We start from the raw sequence: 20993 nt of genomic DNA, 5'->3' as shown, positions 1-20993 counted from the left end.
ACTTAACAAAGGTTAAATAGAGAGAAAAATTCCTTTGGGAAGTGACACCAAAGTAGCAGTGGGTCTTTATGGGTTAATATAGGAAAATAACTGATTTTCACAGGGAAGAAAAAGCAAAATTACAGAAGATAATACTATAACAAATTGTGATAAATCACTTAAGAAAGGTTAAATAGAGAGGAAAATTGATTTAAGAGCTGCCACAGAAATAACACTGGGTCTTTGTGGGTTAAACATGTGTATCAGGATGAATATTCACTAAACATAGATGTGGCTGTGTTGGATAAATGGTGGTGTGGAGTGAAGCTGTCCAGAAGCAGCAGAGGAAATGCTAGAGGGGAGAGATTACAGGAGCCACACTGATACGCTCTGCAGCATGACCGGACAGCTACACACACACACACACACACACAAAGGACACACAAGGTACACTGGCAGAGGAGCTATCTCTCTCTCTCTCTCTCTCTCTCTCTCTCTCTCTCTCTCTCTCTCTCTCTCTCTCTCTCTGTCACACACAAGGTCACATGTTTGGTGCATGTGCTCAAAACAACAACGGGAATGGACAGAAAATGAGCATTCAGGACAGGAGACATGAAACTATGAGCTACTGCCTATTGTTATTGCACTAATATTTCCCAGAGATGCTAATGCTTCAGTGAATAAATTCAACAGCTCACTTCTTTTTTTTCTGTTTTACCATCTTGTCCTTTTCCCCTCACTCTGAACTTGCTTGTAGCTCCCGCTCACACTAGATAATAAATCTGCAGTCACAGATTACTTGCCATGTGGGTCTGACTGATATTTATGCTCCGCAGTTCTTTGCAGCTGCTGCTCTTGGAGACACTGAACAAAACTGCAGTAAAAGACACCGTGACAGCGAATTACGTGCCCAACAGAGACAAAAAGACACTTTCTTTTTCAGTGTGTTTATATTGTAAATGGCATGACCGCTGTATTTATAAGAAGGGCATTCAGAGGGAAGAAGGACATACCGCCTTGTAAGAGTTTGTGTAGGTTTCCGCAAGGACTGGTGTGTCTATAAACAAAATGTTCTTCCAAGTTCTTCAAAGGGAGAGTACTGCACATCCACCCACTACTGCTAACAATGTAGCCACATAACAGAGATTCACACTCACACAACTTCAAACGGGGAAGTCTGCACCGATAATTTGAAGGAAAAAGTTGGTTTTCTAATTTACTCCCAACTTTGTATTCTCACTTTGTAGGACTAAGGGAGCTGGGGTGTGTGCGCTGAACATCTTCAGCTGTCACCAGCTGTTTAGTGAAAGGACAAATGTATACAGTGTGTTCCAAAGGAGAACTAATCATTCAGTCTTTGAATGTGTAGAGGTTTGTGCTACAATACTTATACTCAAAGTAAAGTTCAACATGTTGTTAAGTTATCCCTTAACTCATAAAGACCCAAACATCCACCATCGACCAAAAGCATCTACTGATCTAAACTGTTGATCCACTAATCTTATCAATACATGTAAATAAGTGGTGTAAAATGCAGTTTTTCATCTTTTCTTGGTCCTCAGATATGACCCATTTGGACGTTCAGAGGCTCCGTAGTGAACGTGGAAACACTGTCATCTTCTACAACACCAATTCACCAGTTGGATCAATGACAACGGATGGAGCCAGGTATTTTATCTTCAGTTACCGATATCGTTGCAGAAAACAGTAACTTTTTCCTCAGTTTCTTCTGTATTGGTATTATAAATAAATATAATAACATTTTTAATCAGATTAATCATGATGATGGATTAATTTGTGTTAATACATTAATTTTGACAGCCCTACTTTTAATGTAAGCGAACAATAACTATGGTCAACACTAAAAACATAGTAGGAGATGGTAATGCAACTTAACACTGGATGCTAAGAGGACGTCTGTTCTGAGCTGTTGTAGAAAAACGGAGGTACAATAAGGTCCCAGAGCTTCTGCTGTTATTCTACAGTTTTGATTTTCATGTGGTTTAACAGTGCAGTGATGTAGACGTCCTGCAGTGATGCGGACGATAAACCGGTCCATTGTGGTAAAGCCGGAGCTACGCCGAAAGGCGATGCTCTCAATTTACTGGTCAATCTACGTTCCGACCCTCACTTATGGTCATGAGCTCTGGGTAATGACCGCAAGAACGAGGCTGGGAGTACAAGCGGCCGAAATGAGTTTCCTATGCAGGGTGGACGTGCTCAGCCTTAGAGATAGGCTGAGGAGCTCGGACATCTGGGAGGGACTCAGAGTAGAGCCACTGCTCCTCCGCGTCGAGAGGAGCTGTTTGAGGTGGTTCAGGCATCTAGTGAGGATGCCTCCTGGACGCCTCCATGGGGAGGTGTTTTGGGCATGTCCGTCCAGGAGGAGACCTTGGGGCTGACCCAGGATACACTGGAGGGATTATATCTCTGGGCTGACCTGGAAATGCCTCGGGATTCCCCTGGAAGATCTGGTGGAAGTGGCTGGAGAGACGGTTGTCTGGGCTTCTCTGCTGAGGCTGCTACCCCCACAACCAGGACCCAGATAAGCGGATGAAAACGATATGGTACGATGATTTAACAGTAATGACAGCAAAGTTCTGAATACTAAACTCCGTTTCTCCAAACAGATCCTCATACACCCCCAAAAGTTACACACTGACTGGACCTTATCTACATTAATTATTTTGGAATCAATGGTCATTGTCAGACGAGGTGGCAGAGCCGTTAAGGTGATGGCCTGCTAATCCATTGTGCTGTGCACACATGGGTTCGAATCCCATCCTCGTCGGGTACTCTGTAAGGGGTCAATCTGAAATCTTACACACTGGACATTGATATTTCAATATGACTGAAATGTCAACTTTGATTATTTACTGTAATATGTATGGCTTAACTATCAGGGGTCAGCCATGGCTAGAAAGATGGAGGAGCAGCTTGTGACTGAAGGGATGCCAGCTTGATTCCTAGACTGGCAGAGAAAGTGTTGACTGATGTGCCCTTGAGCAAGGCACTTAACTCTAGATTTGTTAAAAAATAAAGACTCTTCATAGTCAAATGGTAATATTTTCCATGGCTGTAAATGTGCTTCAATATTTTACCGCTGTACTTATTCTGGGGCCATGAGAACATATTTGGTACTTACCAAGCATAATGCTTTATTTCCAAGTCATACTTCTAATATGTGATTTTCCTCGGACACTTTGATCCTTCTGTTTCTGGGATGTGTGTGTGGGCTATATAACCAAATGTAGTATTAGTGATGGCTGTGGTGTAACTGTCATTTTAGCGAACGTGTATTATGTAACAGACACAGAGTAATGTAGTTAAGACTGGTTTTGCTTTGCTGCGTGTCATATTGAATGATGACAGACCTTTTTGGGATCAGGGTGTGCAGTGTGTTTATACCTGCTCTACCAACCATTCAAGGTGAGGCGTCCTCATGAGAGTTTAGTCCTGTTCAGCCGTGGTGTGTTCCCTGTACCCACCTCTAATCCAGTGTCCTGACTCATTAGCTGCAGTTCCTTAAATTAATTCATGTATGCATGTGTTGGAGTAAAGTAAAGACAAAATCACAATTTGGCTAAAAATACGACGAAGGCAATAATGTAATGAGGCTAACGCTTTGTATTCTTACTGAGCTTAAAGGGGTCCGATTTAGCTAAACCCACTTTTATTAGTCTTTGGTTCATTTATTTGTGTATTTGGACCCTAACAGTTCAAAACCTTTGAATTTGAACCCTCCAGGTGCTGCAAAGCTATCTTTATATTCATTCCGGGAAAAATCAAGTGGATTTCTACAGCCCGTTTTAATTCATGTTTAATTTGTTACGTCTATAACTAGTTACGTCACGACATTTGCACATATAAGGTCAAGACTTCTGTCGAACATTCCTCCAAGTATGGCATAACTGTTTATCAGCAGCAGCGGTTGTAGTCCATACTGAATATATGTCCAAACTTCGAGCCGATGTCCTAAAATGTTCCATTGTTGGTTGTATTAATGAACACAAGTGGCTGAATGGGAAAGAGCAGCACAGTGAACAACCTGGAGGGGGCGGGGCGTGAAGTGGCTCATTTGCATTTAAAGGAACAGCGCTCAAAATAACTTTTCTGGTGTCATTACTCAGAGATATTGTTGAAGATGGACCTGTGGAGTTCAATTAATGAAGAATTCAGACCCAAGCATAGCATTTACAGTTTACATAGACCACAGGGAAATGTTTTAAAATGCATAATTCCATTTAAAAAAAGCAAACTATCACTCCTTTAATGTCATATTGAGAAAGATGATTGAAGAACAGCTGATGAAAGCCCATATAACTGAACTTTAATGGACTCTATGCACAGCCCCACTACTTCCTGAACTTCAGGTGGGTCCTTTGTTTCCTGTCTTTGATTATTGGACACACTGATTAATCCAGGTGTGCCTGCTATTTCTTGTTGCGACTACTGATTAATTAGACACACCTGGATTAATCAGTGTGTCCAATAATCAAAGACAGGAAACAAAGGACCCACCTGAAGTTCAGGAAGTAGTGGGGCTGTGCATAGAGTTCATTACTATGACATTTCAAACAGTGGTCTTGTCAGTACTTAATGATGAATCACAGGAGGATAAATGAGTGTGGAGGAAATTAGAACCCAAATCAATATGGGCCCATAAAAGATACACTACATCGACAAAAGATATTGGGACACGTCACACCTACATTTTATAGGACTTCCAATTCCCGTTGACAAGAAATATTATCATGATATAAATGTTCATGTCAGTTGTTCTCAATAATTATCATGATCAATGTCAGATCAGTATTTCTTTTGCGTTTAACGGCAAATTCTTCTTCTTAAGTGACACCAGAGGAAACCAGATGTTTACTTGCGTTTTACGATGATTATTTATGGTCAGAACATGGATAAATATTTCAGAAATCTATAGGTAGAATATTTAAAACAATTAAACTATAATGATGAAAAATCTCAGATGTTTCGAACTGTTTGTGCTGCTTCTTGTCATGGGGTCAGAGGTCACACTAAACAGTGATTTTAATCTTTAAAACCCATTTAGTTCAGTTTTTTGTGCTTTTTGTTTAAGGCCGTACACATATTTCCTGAATAAGACGTTTGTACAGTACTGTACAGTTGATTGAATTGAATTTTACCAAACATATAATAGAGAAAAGATGTTTGTTTTGTTCATTTGAATTAGATTTTGGTCTCCTCATACTTTTAATTTTTACTATTCACTGCACTTATATCAGATTTATGAATAATAATCTACGTTGTTAAACTGTAAAAACATCCTGCATCATTGCAAAAATGTTTTTATCCAATCCAATCTCATGTGTAAAGCACTTTAAAAACAACCAAAGTGGACCAAAGTGCTGCACAGAAGAATAAATAAAAAAAAACAAGACAAAAGAATAAAATACAAGAATAGATTAAAAAGACATAAAAACCTGTACAATTAAAAACAATACGAACAATAAACTAATACCAAATAAAACAACAGAATATGAAAAAACAACACATTCAAACACCTCTCATGGTATCAAAAGCCAAGGAGAAAAGATGGGTTTTAAGAAGGGATTTAAAAACAGACAGAGATCTGAAATGTTTTTGTACGTACATCTGCAGCTCCGTAAGTTACACTGCAGAACAAACAGCTGAGATTTTAATGTGACGCACCGATTTAATAGACGCAGCAACCAAAATTAGGAAAGCATTGCACACTCACTGAGGAGAAAATAGCTCTGCCACGCCATCCTTTGAATGAGGCTGCCTGGAGCCACACCTGCTAATAAACTGGGAAACTTTACAAGCTTAAATATGAAGTCAGACAAGTAGCACTCATTGGAAACAGACTGGATGACATTAACAGTGCAGCGGATCTTCCATCAAATATCCAAAATCATGTTGAGTTTGAAGATCATGCATGAACAGCACAAATAAAAACCAGGCAAACATAGAAAGAAATAAGTTTGACGGTCAGATCAGCTTCTCTGTTGGCAGATCTTGAGCAGTGTATATATGTGTGCATGTGTATGTGTGTGTGTGTGTGTGTGTGTGTGTGTGTGTGTGTGTGTAAAAGTCAGAGCAGCAGTGGAACACAGTGACAGCTGAAGGTGATTTGCGTTCCAGACACCCCAGCTCCCTCTGCCTACACCCAAACACACACTCTCACACACACAAATCAGTCAGTTATGTCTCTATAGGAACTGCATGTGACCTGTGAAACATGAGCTTCCAGCCCATTGACAAAGACAGTATCCCTCCAAGCCTCGTTCGTGTGCGCCGTTACTGTGAAACACCGGCTTTTTGATTGTTTTTCCACCAAATATCAGTCCAACAACTCCTTCCTGAAACGCCGCAGTACTCTCAATGAGCAACAAAGCAACTGAGCGAACAAAAAAAAAACAATTGGAAACATTTTGTGCTTGTGGGAATTGGAGGTTGTGGCAGCAGTATTGCCAGGTTTCTGCCAAGGGAAATATGTGTTGGCTGCTCAGCATTTCAAAAGAACTTGCCAGATGATATCATGCTCTGTTTTGCATTTGCCATATCAATCTTGCGAGCCGTGCCCTTTCTGCAGAAGTGAGGGCGAAGGTGTGAGAAGAGCAACGAAGGAAAGTACAAGCGGTCATCACGCAACGGTAGACATATTGGTAGAATCTGCAGAAGTCAATATTTAGACAATGAAGCTGAGAATACAACAGTAGAAGCTAAAACTCTACACTTTGGCTCAATTAAATGCCTGAACTGGGAGGGATATTCACAGTGGGGTCAGAGGTCACGGTAGAAGCACTCTCCCTCCCTCTTTGCAGTAAACACATCTCTATATCTTCAGTGTATTGTCCGGATCTGACAGCAACCCAGCCCCGCCACAAAGAGGTGTAGTGTTTTCAGTTTGTGTGTGTGAAAGACTCAGAGGAAGGACAGGATAGAAACAGGAATACTAATGGTTCACTCATTTCTGACGCTGAGGGTTAGACATAACTTCACACACTGTAGGCAAGTTAGTGGTGTTTTCTAGTGTCTGCCAACTTTTGACTGTTTTCCTAACTTTCTAAAAGTCTCTCAGGTTTATTTAAACTATTCCAGAATTGTATATAAACCAAGCAAATATCATTTTCAATCAGATTTAGAAAAGAGACAGACCGATTAATCCATTTTGGCCAAACTATTTCTCATTATAATATTAGTTTTCTGAATTGGAATGACGGATTTGAGACAAAATAAGAGTTAAAAATGTTAAAATCACACCTAGGATAATATATATTTTCAGTTACTTTGACTACTGCTAATTTTACATTTGACTTGTCTACAATGTTTTTAATTAGAAATGATCTACCTCAGAGATTAAATGGGCTGAGTCTTACATACATGATGTTTTAATTCATTCCTTCATTTTTGCATTGATTTGACAGCATCATGTTAGGTTATTTCAGCCCTCTCTACTTTGATACACTCAAATTTATTCAGTGTCATGTTTTCGCGTTTGCTGTACATATTTATTTTATTGTGTTTTCTATGTTTTAGTGTCTTTGTTTGCATCTTGTATTCTGCTGTGGTGCCCTTCTGCTTTGTCTGTCAAAGCACTTGGTAAACTCAGTTTTTAAAGGTGCAATATAAATAAAGTTATTATTTTTTTATATTATTATTATTATTATTATTATTATTATTATTATTATTATTATTATTATTATTATTATTATTATTATACTTCAATGACCAAATATATGACAAAAGTGTTGGTTAGCTGATGCTGTCACTGTATATGATAGAGTTTTATTCCACATATACATTGGTTTATGTACATTTACACAATACATTTATAAATCTTCCACTAGAAAGAAGCTGTAAACTGAATGTATTCTAATGTACAGACAGTAGATCTGTAGCTCTGAGACAAACATTCTCTAATTAATTTTCACAATTTCACATTTTGACCCAAGACTGTATCTTGGAAACTGCAGCCAACCATCAAATTTTGACTTTTCTTTTCTTTATTAGTGATTGAAACTTGGTACAGTTTCACTAGTTTTATTATGTAGACATTTTACCTATACACCAGTGTTTATTGATTAAGGCACTATTAAGACAACTGATGTATAGTTTTATGTGTCGCCTGGATAAATCAGAGAACCACATAATAGAAACCCTAGTTAGCCCCCTGAAAAGCTGCTATCGATTCACTTCTAGACTGAGACAGCATTGGTGTAATACTCTGTATATCTTATAATGTGCACAAATTGTGTATCTCCTTTTTATCATGTATGCTGTGTGTATGTTGTAGGCTTGTGTTATATGGACTTATAATTCATTATTATTATTAAATGTTTTAACTGTTATTTCACTGATACAGATTGAGAAATTCTTTAGTTTGACTTGGATGTTTCGATCCACTTTCTCGTGAAGTAAAAAACTTACTGATATCTTCCACTTAATCAACTACTGCAGGCTATCATTATCATATCAGTCCACCTCTAATTCAGTATTTAGCCTGAACACTAGCGCAGTGATTCATTTATTGAGAAGGACCTAGGAATATACCTCCATAAATCTGAATCTTTTCCTTTTTTTCTCAGTGATATTTTGTACTTATGTTTAACCCATAAACACCCAAACATCCACTGTCGACCTAAACCATCAACTAATCTAAACTGGTGATCCATTAATCCTATCAATACATGTAAATAATTGGTGTAAATGCAGTTTCTCATCTTTTCATGGTCATCGGATATGACCCATTTAGACGTTCAGAGGCTCCGTAGTGAACGTGGAAACACCGTCATCTTCTACAACACTGATTCACCAGTAAAACCCATGGAGTTGGATCAATGACAGTGGATGGACACATTGAGTTTATGTTCAGTTAATGGAATATTTTACTGAAAAAGTCACTTTTTCAACAGTTTTCTCCGTTTTTGATATAATAACCATCAACTTTAATCTGAACTTCTCTGAACATCTAGCTACATGATCGGTAAATTAAAATTAGGAAAATATATGACTTTAATTGAAAAAACACAAAACACAGAGGGTTATGTTATAAATAAATGGTGATAAATCACTGTAAAAAAAAAAAAAAAAAAAAAGTTATATGGAGAGAAAAAAATATTTTAGAACTGCCACAAAAGTCACACTGGGTCCTTATGGGTTAAGTGTAAGTTTGCGTCTCACAAACTCTGTTACATTTGTCCATGAGGATAGGTGGCTTGTTTATGATTTTTGTGTATGTTCTGTTCTGTATAAAAACAATTCCTATTGTTCAAACATTTTTTCTACACTACTGCTGCAAAAAAAATAAAAAATCAATAAAAAATAACTGAAAAAAAAAAAAAAATCTGAATCAAAGTATGACAACATTTCACTTCACAATAATCAGCAACAAAATTAAAATTTCTCAAAAAAGCCAAGTGTAAAGTAAAAGTCTCATGGATAAATGTGATGCTGTGATTACTGAGAAATCCCAAACAGGAAACAAGGTTTAAACTACTAACATACAAACACTAAGACACACTTTAAGTATAAAATACACTGTTACCCATGAAGTTGGAATAAAATATTTTTAACTCTTCTCATGAAATGATTGTGACAGTGTGATTTATTCTTAATAGATAAAGTGTAATAGTCATTGTACCTGGTCAGACTTGATTACTGATGTGTATAAACAGGAATAAAAGGAGGAATGTGTCTGAAAACTACATTAATCCAACAGTGTTCAGTTACTAAAGGTTTTCCCACAAGTTTAGAACCTGTTTAAAACATCTGGATCAAAACCAGGTATAATTTGCAGATTCCAGACTAATATATATTTATAGGGTATTTACTGCCTTTTTTTCCCCTCTTCCAATGTTGGAGCTACACCTCATTTATTTGTAATATTAAAGAATTAAGTATAATGACACAACTTTTAAGACTTGTCGGTGTGTGGGAGCAACTTCCGGTCTTTATACCCGTTATTCCTGGCAAGTAGAAGGAAAAAAAAAAAAAAAAAACTGGATCACTGTATTGAGAGTTAATCTTTAATATTTACTTTCTACACACAAACAAATGTCCTCATTCTCTTGTATGTTGTTTTTGCATTACTTTGATCCTGTCTCTTCCATCTGCTGATCACATCAAATATCTAATGAACTATTTTAATGTTTTTTTTTTCTAATTATCAGCAGACAGTGACGTCTAACTGTTCATATGTTCCATCACAGTGACCACACACATACCTATGAGTACTTCTACTTCTTATGACCACACAGGAAACACATCTTAAATCAATGAAAACTCACCGGTAACATTCCTGCTGCTCAGTCCAATGATCCCGTTAAAACCAGAAAACTTTCTCCTCCACTCCACCTCCTTTTTTTCCCCCCTCTTATTTCAGTCACTTTCCTGGTATGTTCCTCTGTTTTTTAGTTTAGTTTAAAGTCCATACATACATCCAGGTTTTTCCTCCTCTTTCTCTCTGTCGATCCAGATGCTTAGAAAAGCCAAACTCCTGCTGGTCTCTCCACTTTCCTCTTTCAATCCCTCCCTCTTCCTTCCTCTCTCTCTCTCTCTTTCCCTGTCACACTCTCTCTTAAGGTCTCTCTACCATTGCACGCTTTTTAGAGCCGCAGAGAAAATGTGGAGCCGCTGGAAACAGCTGCTCTATTTTTATTATCAGAAACTCACTGTTTTCCTCTTTTGCTCATCACCCGCCGGTCCTACGGGTTAGTCTGCAGGGTGAACTGGGTCATCGTCCCGGTTCTACCCCCTCCATCCCTCCCTCCTCCTTCATCGGCCTCAGGTCTCCTCCTCTTCCTCCTCCTCTTCCTCCTCACGGTAAATAGCCTACAGGCTTGGTAAAATAAATAAATAAATAAATAAATATATTGCAAACAGCCTGGAGAATAATCTCAACTACTTTCTACAAAATCAGTGTTTGCAGACATTTTGCATTTTGGTGTAAGGGCGCCCCCTATAGGCTTTACCTAAAAAATAAATAAAATAAAATAAAATAAAATAAAATAAACTTTTCATGCATTAATTTTTAGTTCAGGGGTCACACACAAAATAAATAATAATAATAATAATAATAATAATAATAATAATAATAATAATAAAATGATTACCCTTGTTTTCTTCAATTTCTTCTTCATTTATAATGCCTGGTCTAAACAAAGGTACATTTGTTTGGACAAAGATAGTGATAACAACAAAAATAGCTCATAAGAGTTTAATCTAAGAAATGATATCGAGCCATTTTCCATGGTTTTCTTGATAATAACCAAAATCACTAGAGTTAATACAAGTACTATTGTTTTTAATGACTTTCGATGGTGTAATTTTTTTTTTTCCGCGACTGTAGAACCCAATAATGATCTCAGACGGGTCAGAAATATTAGCATAATAGCCTATAATTAGTGACAACTCCAATTTTTCTCTTTGTTCTAGTGCGAAAGTTAAATAAAATTATGAAAGTATTTACATTTATGAACTATCCATTCACAAAAAAATGTGAATAACCTAAAAAACCTGACATTTCTGTAAAAACTTGCATAATGTATATTTTTAAAAATGCATAAAAGTGCAATTTTAACAATATTATGCCTCAACTTGTAATTTATACATGTGCATTACTGAGAGTAGTGGGCATAATATTGTACATTTTTAGAATTTGTAACTAAAATAAGTTTGACACCCTAGACTATTAATATATTCACACACACAAATTCATCCTGCCATATTGGAACCTTTGGTGGGTCAGTTTTGGTCCACGGGCCGTATGTTTGACACCTTTGCTCTATGTAAACCGAAGTAGTCTTATTTATTGGGAGTAAAATTATTCTGAAGTTTATTGCATTTCTGTTTTATTATTGCACTTCCATGTTATTTTTTTTACCCTGATCTCCTTGTCTTTCATCAGAACCACTCCAACCTGCACTAATTTGGACTCCAGTAAACACACTCTCACATAAACACACACACGCGCACACACAGTGGGTTGTGTAGCTTACAGCAAGCTTAGAGATGTTCAGCTGTCATAAATTCAGCAGATTATCACAGAGCTGTCCTCTGCTGCCAAGGACGCTGCAGGCCTGTGTCTATATGTGTCCTCAATATCGTAATTGCTCATTTCAAAGTCACATTTAAGAAATAATAAAAACAAAAGACATGGCATTAAATTAACAGCTGCTGACCTCTGTGGAGTTCTTCGACATGCAAACTGTACTGCATAGCACTACGGAGGTCTATTATTATTAGTGTTATATGTAAAAAATAAACAAATAAAATGAGCATATGCACTACAAAACATCTGAAAAAGTTCTGTAAGTGTTCTTTTAACAGTAACTACTAAAGTACACATTACTTGTATGTACTGTAATGCATCATGTGACAGAACAGCAGCACCCTCTACAGACCACGTTAGCAACAGACGCTGAATATGACTAATCAATATGGAGACTTTTGAACTTGACCTCTCCGTCCTGACCGCTGGAAAATTATGAGCTCATTTGCATGCAAATACATAACAGTGTATGCAGATAGTTAGCAGTGGAAAGTCTAATTATATTCTCAGTCAACTGCCTTAACCCATAAAGACCCAAACAGCCACCAGTGACACAAACCATCTACAGATATAAAGTGTTTAATACCTGTTGATCCATTTATCCTAACAATCCGTGCAAATAATTGGTGTAAAATAGTTTGTCATCTGTCGTCTTTTGGACATTCAGAAGCTCCGTAGTGAACGTGGAAACACCGTCATCTTCTACAACATTGATTCACCAGTAAAACCTATGCAGTTTTACATTCAATTAATTATATATATCGCTGAAAAAGTCTATTTTGTTCTTAATTTTTCTGTTTTGATATAATAACCTCTGAATTCACTCTGAGCTTTTCTTAACATCTACATGAAAATATCTGATTTTCACTGAAAAATGTGAAATGCAGACAATAATATTATAATAAACAGTGATAAATCACTTAAGAAAGCCCAGATGTAGTGGAAAATTAATTTAGAAGTCACAATAGTAGTAGTTTTAGGTATTTTAAGGGTTAAACCGACTGACCTCTGACTTAGTTCCACCAATGTATATAATGTCAACACAATAATCATCCACTAGTTAATGTAAACTAACAGGGATAGCTTAGATAAATGTGTTTTGGATCAATGACAGTGGATGGACACACTTGTTTTTACATTCATTTAGAAAAAAAAACAAAAAAAAAACTTTTTCTTCATATTTCTTTTTGATGTAATTAACTTTTAATTTACCCTGAGTTTCCATGGACATCTACATGATCTGTGAATTAAATATAGGAAAGTACATGATTTACACCAAAAAACGCAAAACACAGATGATAATATTATAAAACATAGTTGGTGATAAATCAGTTAAGAAAGGTACAAATAGAGAAAAAATGATTTGGGAACTGACACAAAATAGCACTGGGTCTTTATGGGTTAATGTTTGACTTGAGGAAACCATTTGTCCACTTTTTGCTTCATATAAACATAAAATATATTGTTCAAGCCTGGTTTTGCTACACTTTTTTAAGTATTGTGTCTTATGGTAGGAAATGTACAACATAAGATGTACTGTCTCACCATGAGACACATTAAGACTTTAGTCTCAGTCCCAGCTCTGGTACATTTATCCTACTCCTACACTATGACTCTTTTGTTCAAGGTTAGCTGCGTGCCTGCAGTCAGGTCAGTCAATAAACCAATCAACCATAAATCATCCGTCGGCTCCATGTGATGCTGCGATTCCACTGTGACAGGCTCACGCACATTCACACGGTGAACCGCAGCCAAAGGCAATCTCTCTCTGTCACACGTCGAGTTCACCGAGGTCAGGTCCGGTTCAGCCTCGCACCAGGCAGCTACCACGTTCCACACACAGACCTCCATGCAGTCCAACCACTGCGATCCGGAAATATATTAATGCAGCCAAGGCAAAACGTGATTCCTGGAATATGTTGAATGATCCTACTGGCCTATTTTTTCATATTAAGTGGTGTTTTTGATCAATACGACACTAGTAATCTGTATATGGTGGTTATATAAAAAACGTGCCTTTATTATAACAAAGTATGGCCATTTCTTGGTTTGTAAACTCAAAATATTGACTTCCGTAGGGTTTTGCTCAAGTTTTCAAGGCTCTGTGCTGTTTGGGTTCAGTCTTTTTTTTTTTTTTTTTTACTAAATTAGTGGAAAACTAAAGCACATGGGTGGGAGGGTGGTTTTATCTACATTTTACAATCCTTTCACATTTTGGGCTTTCATTTTAAACCAAATCTCTGTACAAAAGGTTGGAAAAGCTTGAGCAGATAAACATCCGGTAAGCTTTAAAAAGCCAAAAAGGTCGACTAGAGACCAAATACAGCCAGTAGATCAGAGAACAGACATCTAGTTTTGCTATTATCCACCCTAATATGACTTTTAGTTTACAAAGACCCCAAAACACTTTAAGTCTTATACTGGCAAGGTAAGCATTGAAATGAAATTTAACATGATCTTAAAGAAGAATTGCTGCAGATAATGAAAACGAACAACAGCAGTTACAGTACTAAACACTTTATTTGTCCAAGAAGACACTAATAGCTTTTTTTCCCAGCGGACAAACATATCACAAAGAAACACAGTGGAATTAATAAATAAATAACAAGTATAAATAGAGAAAAAAGGTACAGGGAAAAAGAAAAGAAAACCTATAAAAACGCAACATCACAAAGACCAACAGCATCTTACAAACATAGCAGCTGACCAGATAGCTAGGTAGGTACAGAGCCGGACATAGACAATACAGCAGCCTGTTCTGTGGTTGTTGGAATAAGAACACTGAAGAGTTTAGGAGACTGTCCCGTTGTGCACCAGATTTATCGTTGTCACTTGTTACTGTCATTATTCCATGCTTGTATTTGCAATCATTCAATAGTATTGTTATGCAGATTACCACTCAGTATAATCTATGCCTAAAAATCAGCAGTAAAAGATGTATACCACTCAGTTATACATGCAATTTGCTGAGCGACACTGGGTAATGTGTATATTTGGAACATTAGGGGTAAAGGTTGTACCAATTATTTTGTTTTAGTCAACAGGACAATCTACCAGACGCTTCACATGATCCGTCATAAATACATTCACCACCTGATTTTACATGTTGGCCCTCTTGCCGCGATGATAATATGAAGGACAGTGCAAAAAATTTACAGCCACTGAACGCCTATGACTCTGGCTTGGGACATACAGTAGGTAGGTAGATGTAGTACCATTTAATACAGCATATTTCACATGTGCGTCAAACTGACAACTTTTTTTTGTTTTTCCTTCTTTGTAACACATAGTTTAAATACGTTTTAATGGTGCATGTGCCATACCATTATTATCTTCATTAGTAATATCTATTGTGCCGAATTCTGGCTGCAAGGACACGGATTTGATCAGAGTGAGGACAGACTGAAGGAAATTAAATCGGCCTTTAAGCGCTATGTTGCTGTGAAGATTTACGAAGCCTCTGAAAGCACACGCAGCCACCAATGTATTCAATCGGCCTGTTTTAGTGTTGCATCTTTGAACAAACATACCATTCTTGGCTACTGATGTTGAAAAAACAAATGTTAAATCATTTTACACCAGAACAAGTGTGATATCACAGTGAAAGTGACTTTAGTGAGATGCTGAGTTTCCTTTTCATGTGCCAAGTATTTGTTACTTTATGCTACATATTAATTAAAAAATAAAATGAGGTTACAGATCAATGAATAAATAAGAATCTTGAACAGCTTAAATTTTTTATGCTGATTTTTGGTGTAAAACATAACAGATGTCATGTGATAGGTAAACTCCTTCTCTGACTGTTGTCAGCATTTCGTTAAACTTTCTGCAATAACTGTACTGAATGAATTTTGATATTTTTTTATCATTAATAATAAATAAATACATCTAATGTTTAACCAAAAGCTCAAAATCTTCAAAGAAGCTGCAGTGAGCGTGAGGGGGATTTCAATTCCTACTGTATCGAGCAGCTTTGTCCGTTCGCGTCTTTGGAGCGCAAACACAGTTTAGGCTTGTAGTTTTCCAGGTAAAGCAGCTGCTTGGCATTGAACGCACCGCGACGCTTCCTGAAAACATAAAGAAGATCATATATTCAAATAATACTGGACGGTGACAGCAAAGCTCCAGATATGCACCAATCGATCAGCCAATGACTCCAATCAGTCAATCTTCATCCTAATTGACCATGAATGTTTACTGGCCAATCAGTCACAGATATATTCTATTCTAATCAGATTTACACACTCCAACCATGCAAAGGTCCAAGTCATATGCACATATAGTATTGTGATGCTGCCATACTGAACCATAAATAATCACTCATCTGTTACTGCTAGAGAACTTAGCAGTAAGATGTCAGATAATACGGGACACTGCAAATGTACAAAAACAATCTAGTAGTAGCACGGATCGCTTTATTTTCAGATTTGTTTGAAGGACAAGATCCTTTAACCTAGGGCAGCTTTAGAGAAAATAAGTTAGTAGTAGTTACTATGAACGTACAATTCAATTTCCCATGAATGAGAAGCAACAAAGATACTTGGAAATAGCAGTTCAGACTTCCAGAGTAAATCAGTAAATTACAATCAGTCCATCTCTTCTCATAACACATGGCAGCTGTGTACCGTGTAATAAAAGTAGAGATTAGTGTCAGAGAGGTTAGTACTCACAGTCTAATGAAATGCACAGCATCTTCATATTCCATCCCACACTCAATTAAAGCCAGGGCCACCAACACAGGAGCTCTGAGGAGGAACAGGAAGATACACACTAAAAGTCGGGGCAAAGTTTCCTTTAAATTTTGAGACTATGCTCTTAGGCAAACAACCAGACTGTATAAAACGATTTTGTAAAAAAAAAAAAAAAAAAAATATCTGTTGAATATTACGTTGGTTGCCAGCAAGAAAGTAATCACTAGAAAATGGACGACTGGCAAATTACCCACATTAACAAGTTCTATCCAATCTTCTAAAGAAATTTCCCAGATGGAGAAACTCACATTTGCACTGAGACTAGAAAATGACAAATTTGAGGAATGCTGGAAACTATGGATGGACTTTATGAACACTAAAAAGGAACAAAACGTGACACCCACTGTTGTTTAGCTACTATATTACTGTTGTTTTTATTATTATTATTTTTGATCACTGTTTTGTTGTTAAAAAAAAAAGGGGGGGGGGGGGGGTGGATAACAAGAAGGGAAGGCAGTGGAGATAAAAATAGGAAAATAAATGTACAGATAGATTGTTTTGTTCTTTTCGGAAAAGAAATACAGAAAAACAACATTGTAAAATCTTATATGTGCATGTGAATGTAAAACATGTAAATTCTCCATTACGAAATCAAATAAAAAATTAAATTAAAAAAACATTAAAAGCCATCTTGGGGTCACAAAAACAATAGCCTGAATATGCAACATCCACTTTCAAACAGTACTTAGGCACAGGTATTATTTATAAGTCTAATGATACTACATTGATGGAGAGTCCAGCACAAATGCATATAATTTTCCTTTTTATTTTGGAAAAAAAGACATCCTGAGTTGTATGGGCAGTTTGTAGTTCTTTAAATGGTGAAATGCTCTGGACAATGACAAAGCCTTTGCAAAAAAAAAAATGTTGAAGAACTGCATGAAGAGACGCGAGCCATGGGATTAAATAAACTAAATCCAGCAAAAAAAATGTGTGTATATGTCAAAACTTGCCATTTGCAGTGTGTATTTGCAGCACAGTTGTTGCTGTTGTTTCATCAAGCAAGGGGACTTCAGAAAAGGTAACATGCAGTTAACAGGATGGAGGAGAATGCTTAAATGGTTGTTCACTGGCAGGATTATTTCAGCAGAGTACATCCACTAGGTCAGATGGGACAACATAGTATCCTATATAGCATTAGAACCTAATCTGAAAAGAAAATGTGATTTGGGGGCTTGTTAATTAAGCTGCTCAGGGTATGAGTATATAATGAGCTAGATCACTGTAAAGAGGATACTCACCGTCCTAGTCCGGCTACACAGTGCACAGCCACACAACAGCCAGGCTCATCCCTAAACTTGGCCTGCAGCAAATTCAACCAATCATCAACCACCTGATCTGGGGGGGCCGAACCATCATCAAATGGCCAATCCTAGGAGGAATGATTATTTTAAATTTTATAAAGCTATTTGTTCGAAACTTTCTGTAGTAGGAGCACATAAACGTGTGTGTGTGTGTTTGTGTGTCATGTACCAGAACTTGTATGCCTTCTTGTTCCACTGGTGTCTTGTCATAAGTAGCAGCACACACTCTCACCAGGGTGTTCACACCATATGTCTTCAGATCCTAAAGATCGAAACATGCACAATTTAGACTCCACAATAAAGACAAGAAAAAAATCCAACAATTAAATATTGTGTTACCTCTATGAACTTTCCCAGTTGTGCATTGGTGGGGTTGTGCGTGATAAGAAATCTCAGACAGTCATAAGAAATCTCCACTGGAGCCGGTCGATTCATTTTAAGATCCACAAAGATTTGTTTAAAGACAAAAGAAAAATCAGCAAAAGTACTGTGCTTTAAAGAATGGAGCTTGAGGACTCAAAGTGGATGCCCTAGGCCTTCTTAAAAAAATGAAAAATGCTTTAACAAAACGTGGTGTAAGAAAACACTGACTCCCACTATATAATAATTCCACTATGTTGCATTTAAGTAGGTCTTCTCAGCAAGAGAGGGAATATTCTATGACAAAAAAAGTTTTATCTTTAAAAATGATGGAAAAAAATGAAATTATCTTGGCAATGAAACAAAAATTGGCCGTGGAGAAAAGCTTAAAACTTAGTAACCACGTTAGGGTTAAAAATGAATGGACAGAGGATACCCAATGTCCAAAGGGGGATAACTGAAGACAGAAAGCAGATCTTTCCTTTTTTCTTTCAGATCTCTTAGCCCATTCAGAGAAAACTTGAATGAATCAGAGCAGACGGGGAATGCAAAAGAGGAAAGAAGAGCAGAGAGGAAACAGAGACTCCCAGAACAAAAATCAAAGCCTCCCCTACTCCACAGGACAGGTGAAAGACCAAAGGTTGGCTTTTCTTCATATGTGTTGAACTGGATGGCAGTAAGGACCTGCAAAAACACAAACATTACATTTCATTGCTTTCCATTGCAACTTTTATCCCTCTGCAATATCACCAGTGACTTTAACACACCGATCTGTGTGAATGGCAGTGGTTGCGCCTTGCTTGTGTCTCCTGTTCACTTGTCCACAATAAGCAGCAGGTGCTGGGCTTGGCAAAACTCCCCTCCAAGCCTCGCAAACGCCATACATGTGCAGCCTGAAAGGGAGACAGACAGTAAACCAGCGTGATTTGCAGCAGTGGATCGGCCCAACATAGTTCAACATAGGATGGCGTGATTGGCGGCAAAGTACTCACTGTGATGTGAGCTGAGGAGATGGTTCATTGAGCGTACACAGGCAAATGTGACGGCTCCGGGATGTAGACACACCATTGATGATGATGCTGCTTCTCTAGGTCCTGGCTGACAACGGCCCGCTAGCTTGCTGCTAACCTGCATCGAAAAGAAAACACGTTACATGCACTCCCCCACTAGAGGCTGATGTAAAAATATGAACATCCTCTGTCCTTCCCAACATGACCAGTACATGCTAGCCTATAACTGTACCCAACACGTCTGACGCGTCCTACCAAGAAATTGACTTATATTTTAGATTAGCAGTACAACACAAGTAACAACAATTAAGTCAGTTTTATGAAGAGATGTATATGAATCAAGCAATGTTAGCCAGCTAGCTTAACGAAATCAATAATCACCGCTATCTGACGTCGAACATAGCGCGTGCACCTAAGTGGGTTAACGTTAACACTCAGGTTAAGCTAAGTGCACAACATTTGGCATTAGCTAGTTAATCTTTTGATGCCTCTCCTCGACATGTCCACCTGACTGTTGACCTCGAAGACTTTCTAACATTCAGCTAGCTAGCTTAACATGACAGGTAACTGGTTTCATAAATACAACATACTATTAGCCACCCCGTACTAGGTAGGACGTCAAAATATTACCAGACCATTTGGAGACGAGCTCAAACATCAACGCCTCTAGTATTAGTGACGAGAAGCATCGCCGTCCAGGTCATACAAAAACCAGGTCAACATCCATGTTACCAGAATACATGTTAATGCTAATGTTAATACTGTCCGGCTGAGGCATCAACCGGTTACAACAGCAGCCAAATGTCAGCCGCTACATTGTCCTTGTTAACACTCGTAGCATTAGCATGCTAACAAAACAGTAGCAGCTATAACATCGACGTTAAACACAAATGACTGACAGGGTTACTTACAAAACGCAGGAGTTTCCCAAAAATACAGACGCTTTTAGTGACAGAAAAGAGCCTGCAAGGTAGACATGTTGAGCAGAAGTGTCGAGTTAGCCGTAATGAGTATTAGAAACAACTTCCTGTCACAAGTTCAGAGAATAAAAGAGCTGTTTTAATGCATCATGATGCTTTTAATTTGAAATTAGAGACAAACTTCCGGTATCGGTATGATGCCTTCAAGGTCCTCCGTTGCTGTCACTTTTTCTTAATTAAGCAAAAAAAAAAAAAAAAATCGTCCTTTACTGGCTCATCTGTAACTTTAAAGAAGCCATAGTGTTTGTGTTCCATACATGTATGCATGATACACCCTAATCTATGCATTCTTGACAGAATAAATGCACAAAAACAAAAGCTACACTCAGCCTTTCCATGGACATGCTTTTAACATATGGTAGTCATTTGTGAGGGTTTGGCCCTATGGTTTGGCTTAATTTCAGCCAATACCACTGGATGAGTTGTGCTAAAGTCATTGCTGCCCTCTACTGTTGCATAGTTACACCCATAACAACTAAACTTAGGCAAGTAATCAGAGTGTTTTTTGATTGTTTATTGTTTGTTTACACATGATGACTGCAAAAAGACTGAACTAC

The 20993-nt window shown here is 37.6% G+C and overlaps 2 protein-coding genes and 1 non-coding gene across 7 annotated transcripts in view; 1 reads left to right on the top strand and 2 right to left on the bottom strand.

Moving 5' to 3' along the window:
* Positions 1–10674, bottom strand: part of LOC115414191 (apoptosis-stimulating of p53 protein 1-like) — a 62238-nt gene extending 51564 nt beyond the window's left edge. The window contains exon 1 of the mRNA XM_030127421.1: positions 10269–10674. Coding sequence (XP_029983281.1) covers positions 10269–10277 — 9 coding nt within the window. The 5' untranslated portion in view covers positions 10278–10674. The remainder of the gene's footprint in view (positions 1–10268) is intronic.
* On the top strand, positions 2689–2770 carry trnas-gcu (transfer RNA serine (anticodon GCU)). The gene has a single exon. It is a non-coding gene; the product is annotated as a tRNA-Ser (tRNA).
* Positions 10675–14532: 3858 nt separating the features above from the next.
* LOC115413761 (protein tyrosine phosphatase type IVA 2-like) lies at positions 14533–20499 on the bottom strand. 5 transcript variants are annotated; one of them, XM_030126820.1, is made up of 8 exons: positions 20368–20499; positions 19439–19574; positions 19214–19339; positions 18426–19130; positions 18256–18348; positions 18024–18154; positions 16702–16776; positions 14533–16098 (listed from the first exon to the last, which is right to left on the bottom strand). In XM_030126820.1, exons 4-8 carry the CDS (start codon positions 18519–18521, stop codon positions 15987–15989), a joined length of 507 nt encoding a protein of 168 aa, XP_029982680.1. In that variant the 5' UTR covers positions 18522–19130; positions 19214–19339; positions 19439–19574; positions 20368–20499; the 3' UTR covers positions 14533–15986. The 5 variants fall into 5 exon arrangements, with proteins under 5 accessions (XP_029982680.1, XP_029982681.1, XP_029982682.1 ...); XM_030126821.1 differs by having other exon boundaries at positions 20364–20480; XM_030126822.1 differs by lacking the exon at positions 20368–20499 and adding an exon at positions 20064–20242.
* Positions 20500–20993: the final 494 nt, after the last annotated feature.

The sequence above is a fragment of the Sphaeramia orbicularis genome, chromosome 22 (genome assembly GCF_902148855.1).
Source record: "Sphaeramia orbicularis chromosome 22, fSphaOr1.1, whole genome shotgun sequence".
In the NCBI taxonomy this organism is placed as follows: Eukaryota; Metazoa; Chordata; class Actinopteri; order Kurtiformes; family Apogonidae; genus Sphaeramia; species Sphaeramia orbicularis.
Note: the sequence above shows the minus strand (reverse complement) of the source record. Positions and strands in the feature narration are given on the sequence as shown.

Bases quoted from the DNA above. Each gene is read 5' to 3' on its own strand.
- LOC115413761 (XM_030126820.1), bottom strand. From the start codon at position 18,521: ATGAATCGACCGGCTCCAGTGGAGATTTCTTATGACTGTCTGAGATTT. The intron at 16,777-18,023 runs GTGAGTATCCTC...GTTCCTCCTCAG, and splicing joins TGTGTAGCCGGACTAGGACG to AGCTCCTGTGTTGGTGGCCC. The intron at 16,099-16,701 runs GTGAGTACTAAC...TTATGTTTTCAG, and splicing joins GCTGTGCATTTCATTAGACT to GAAGCGTCGCGGTGCGTTCA.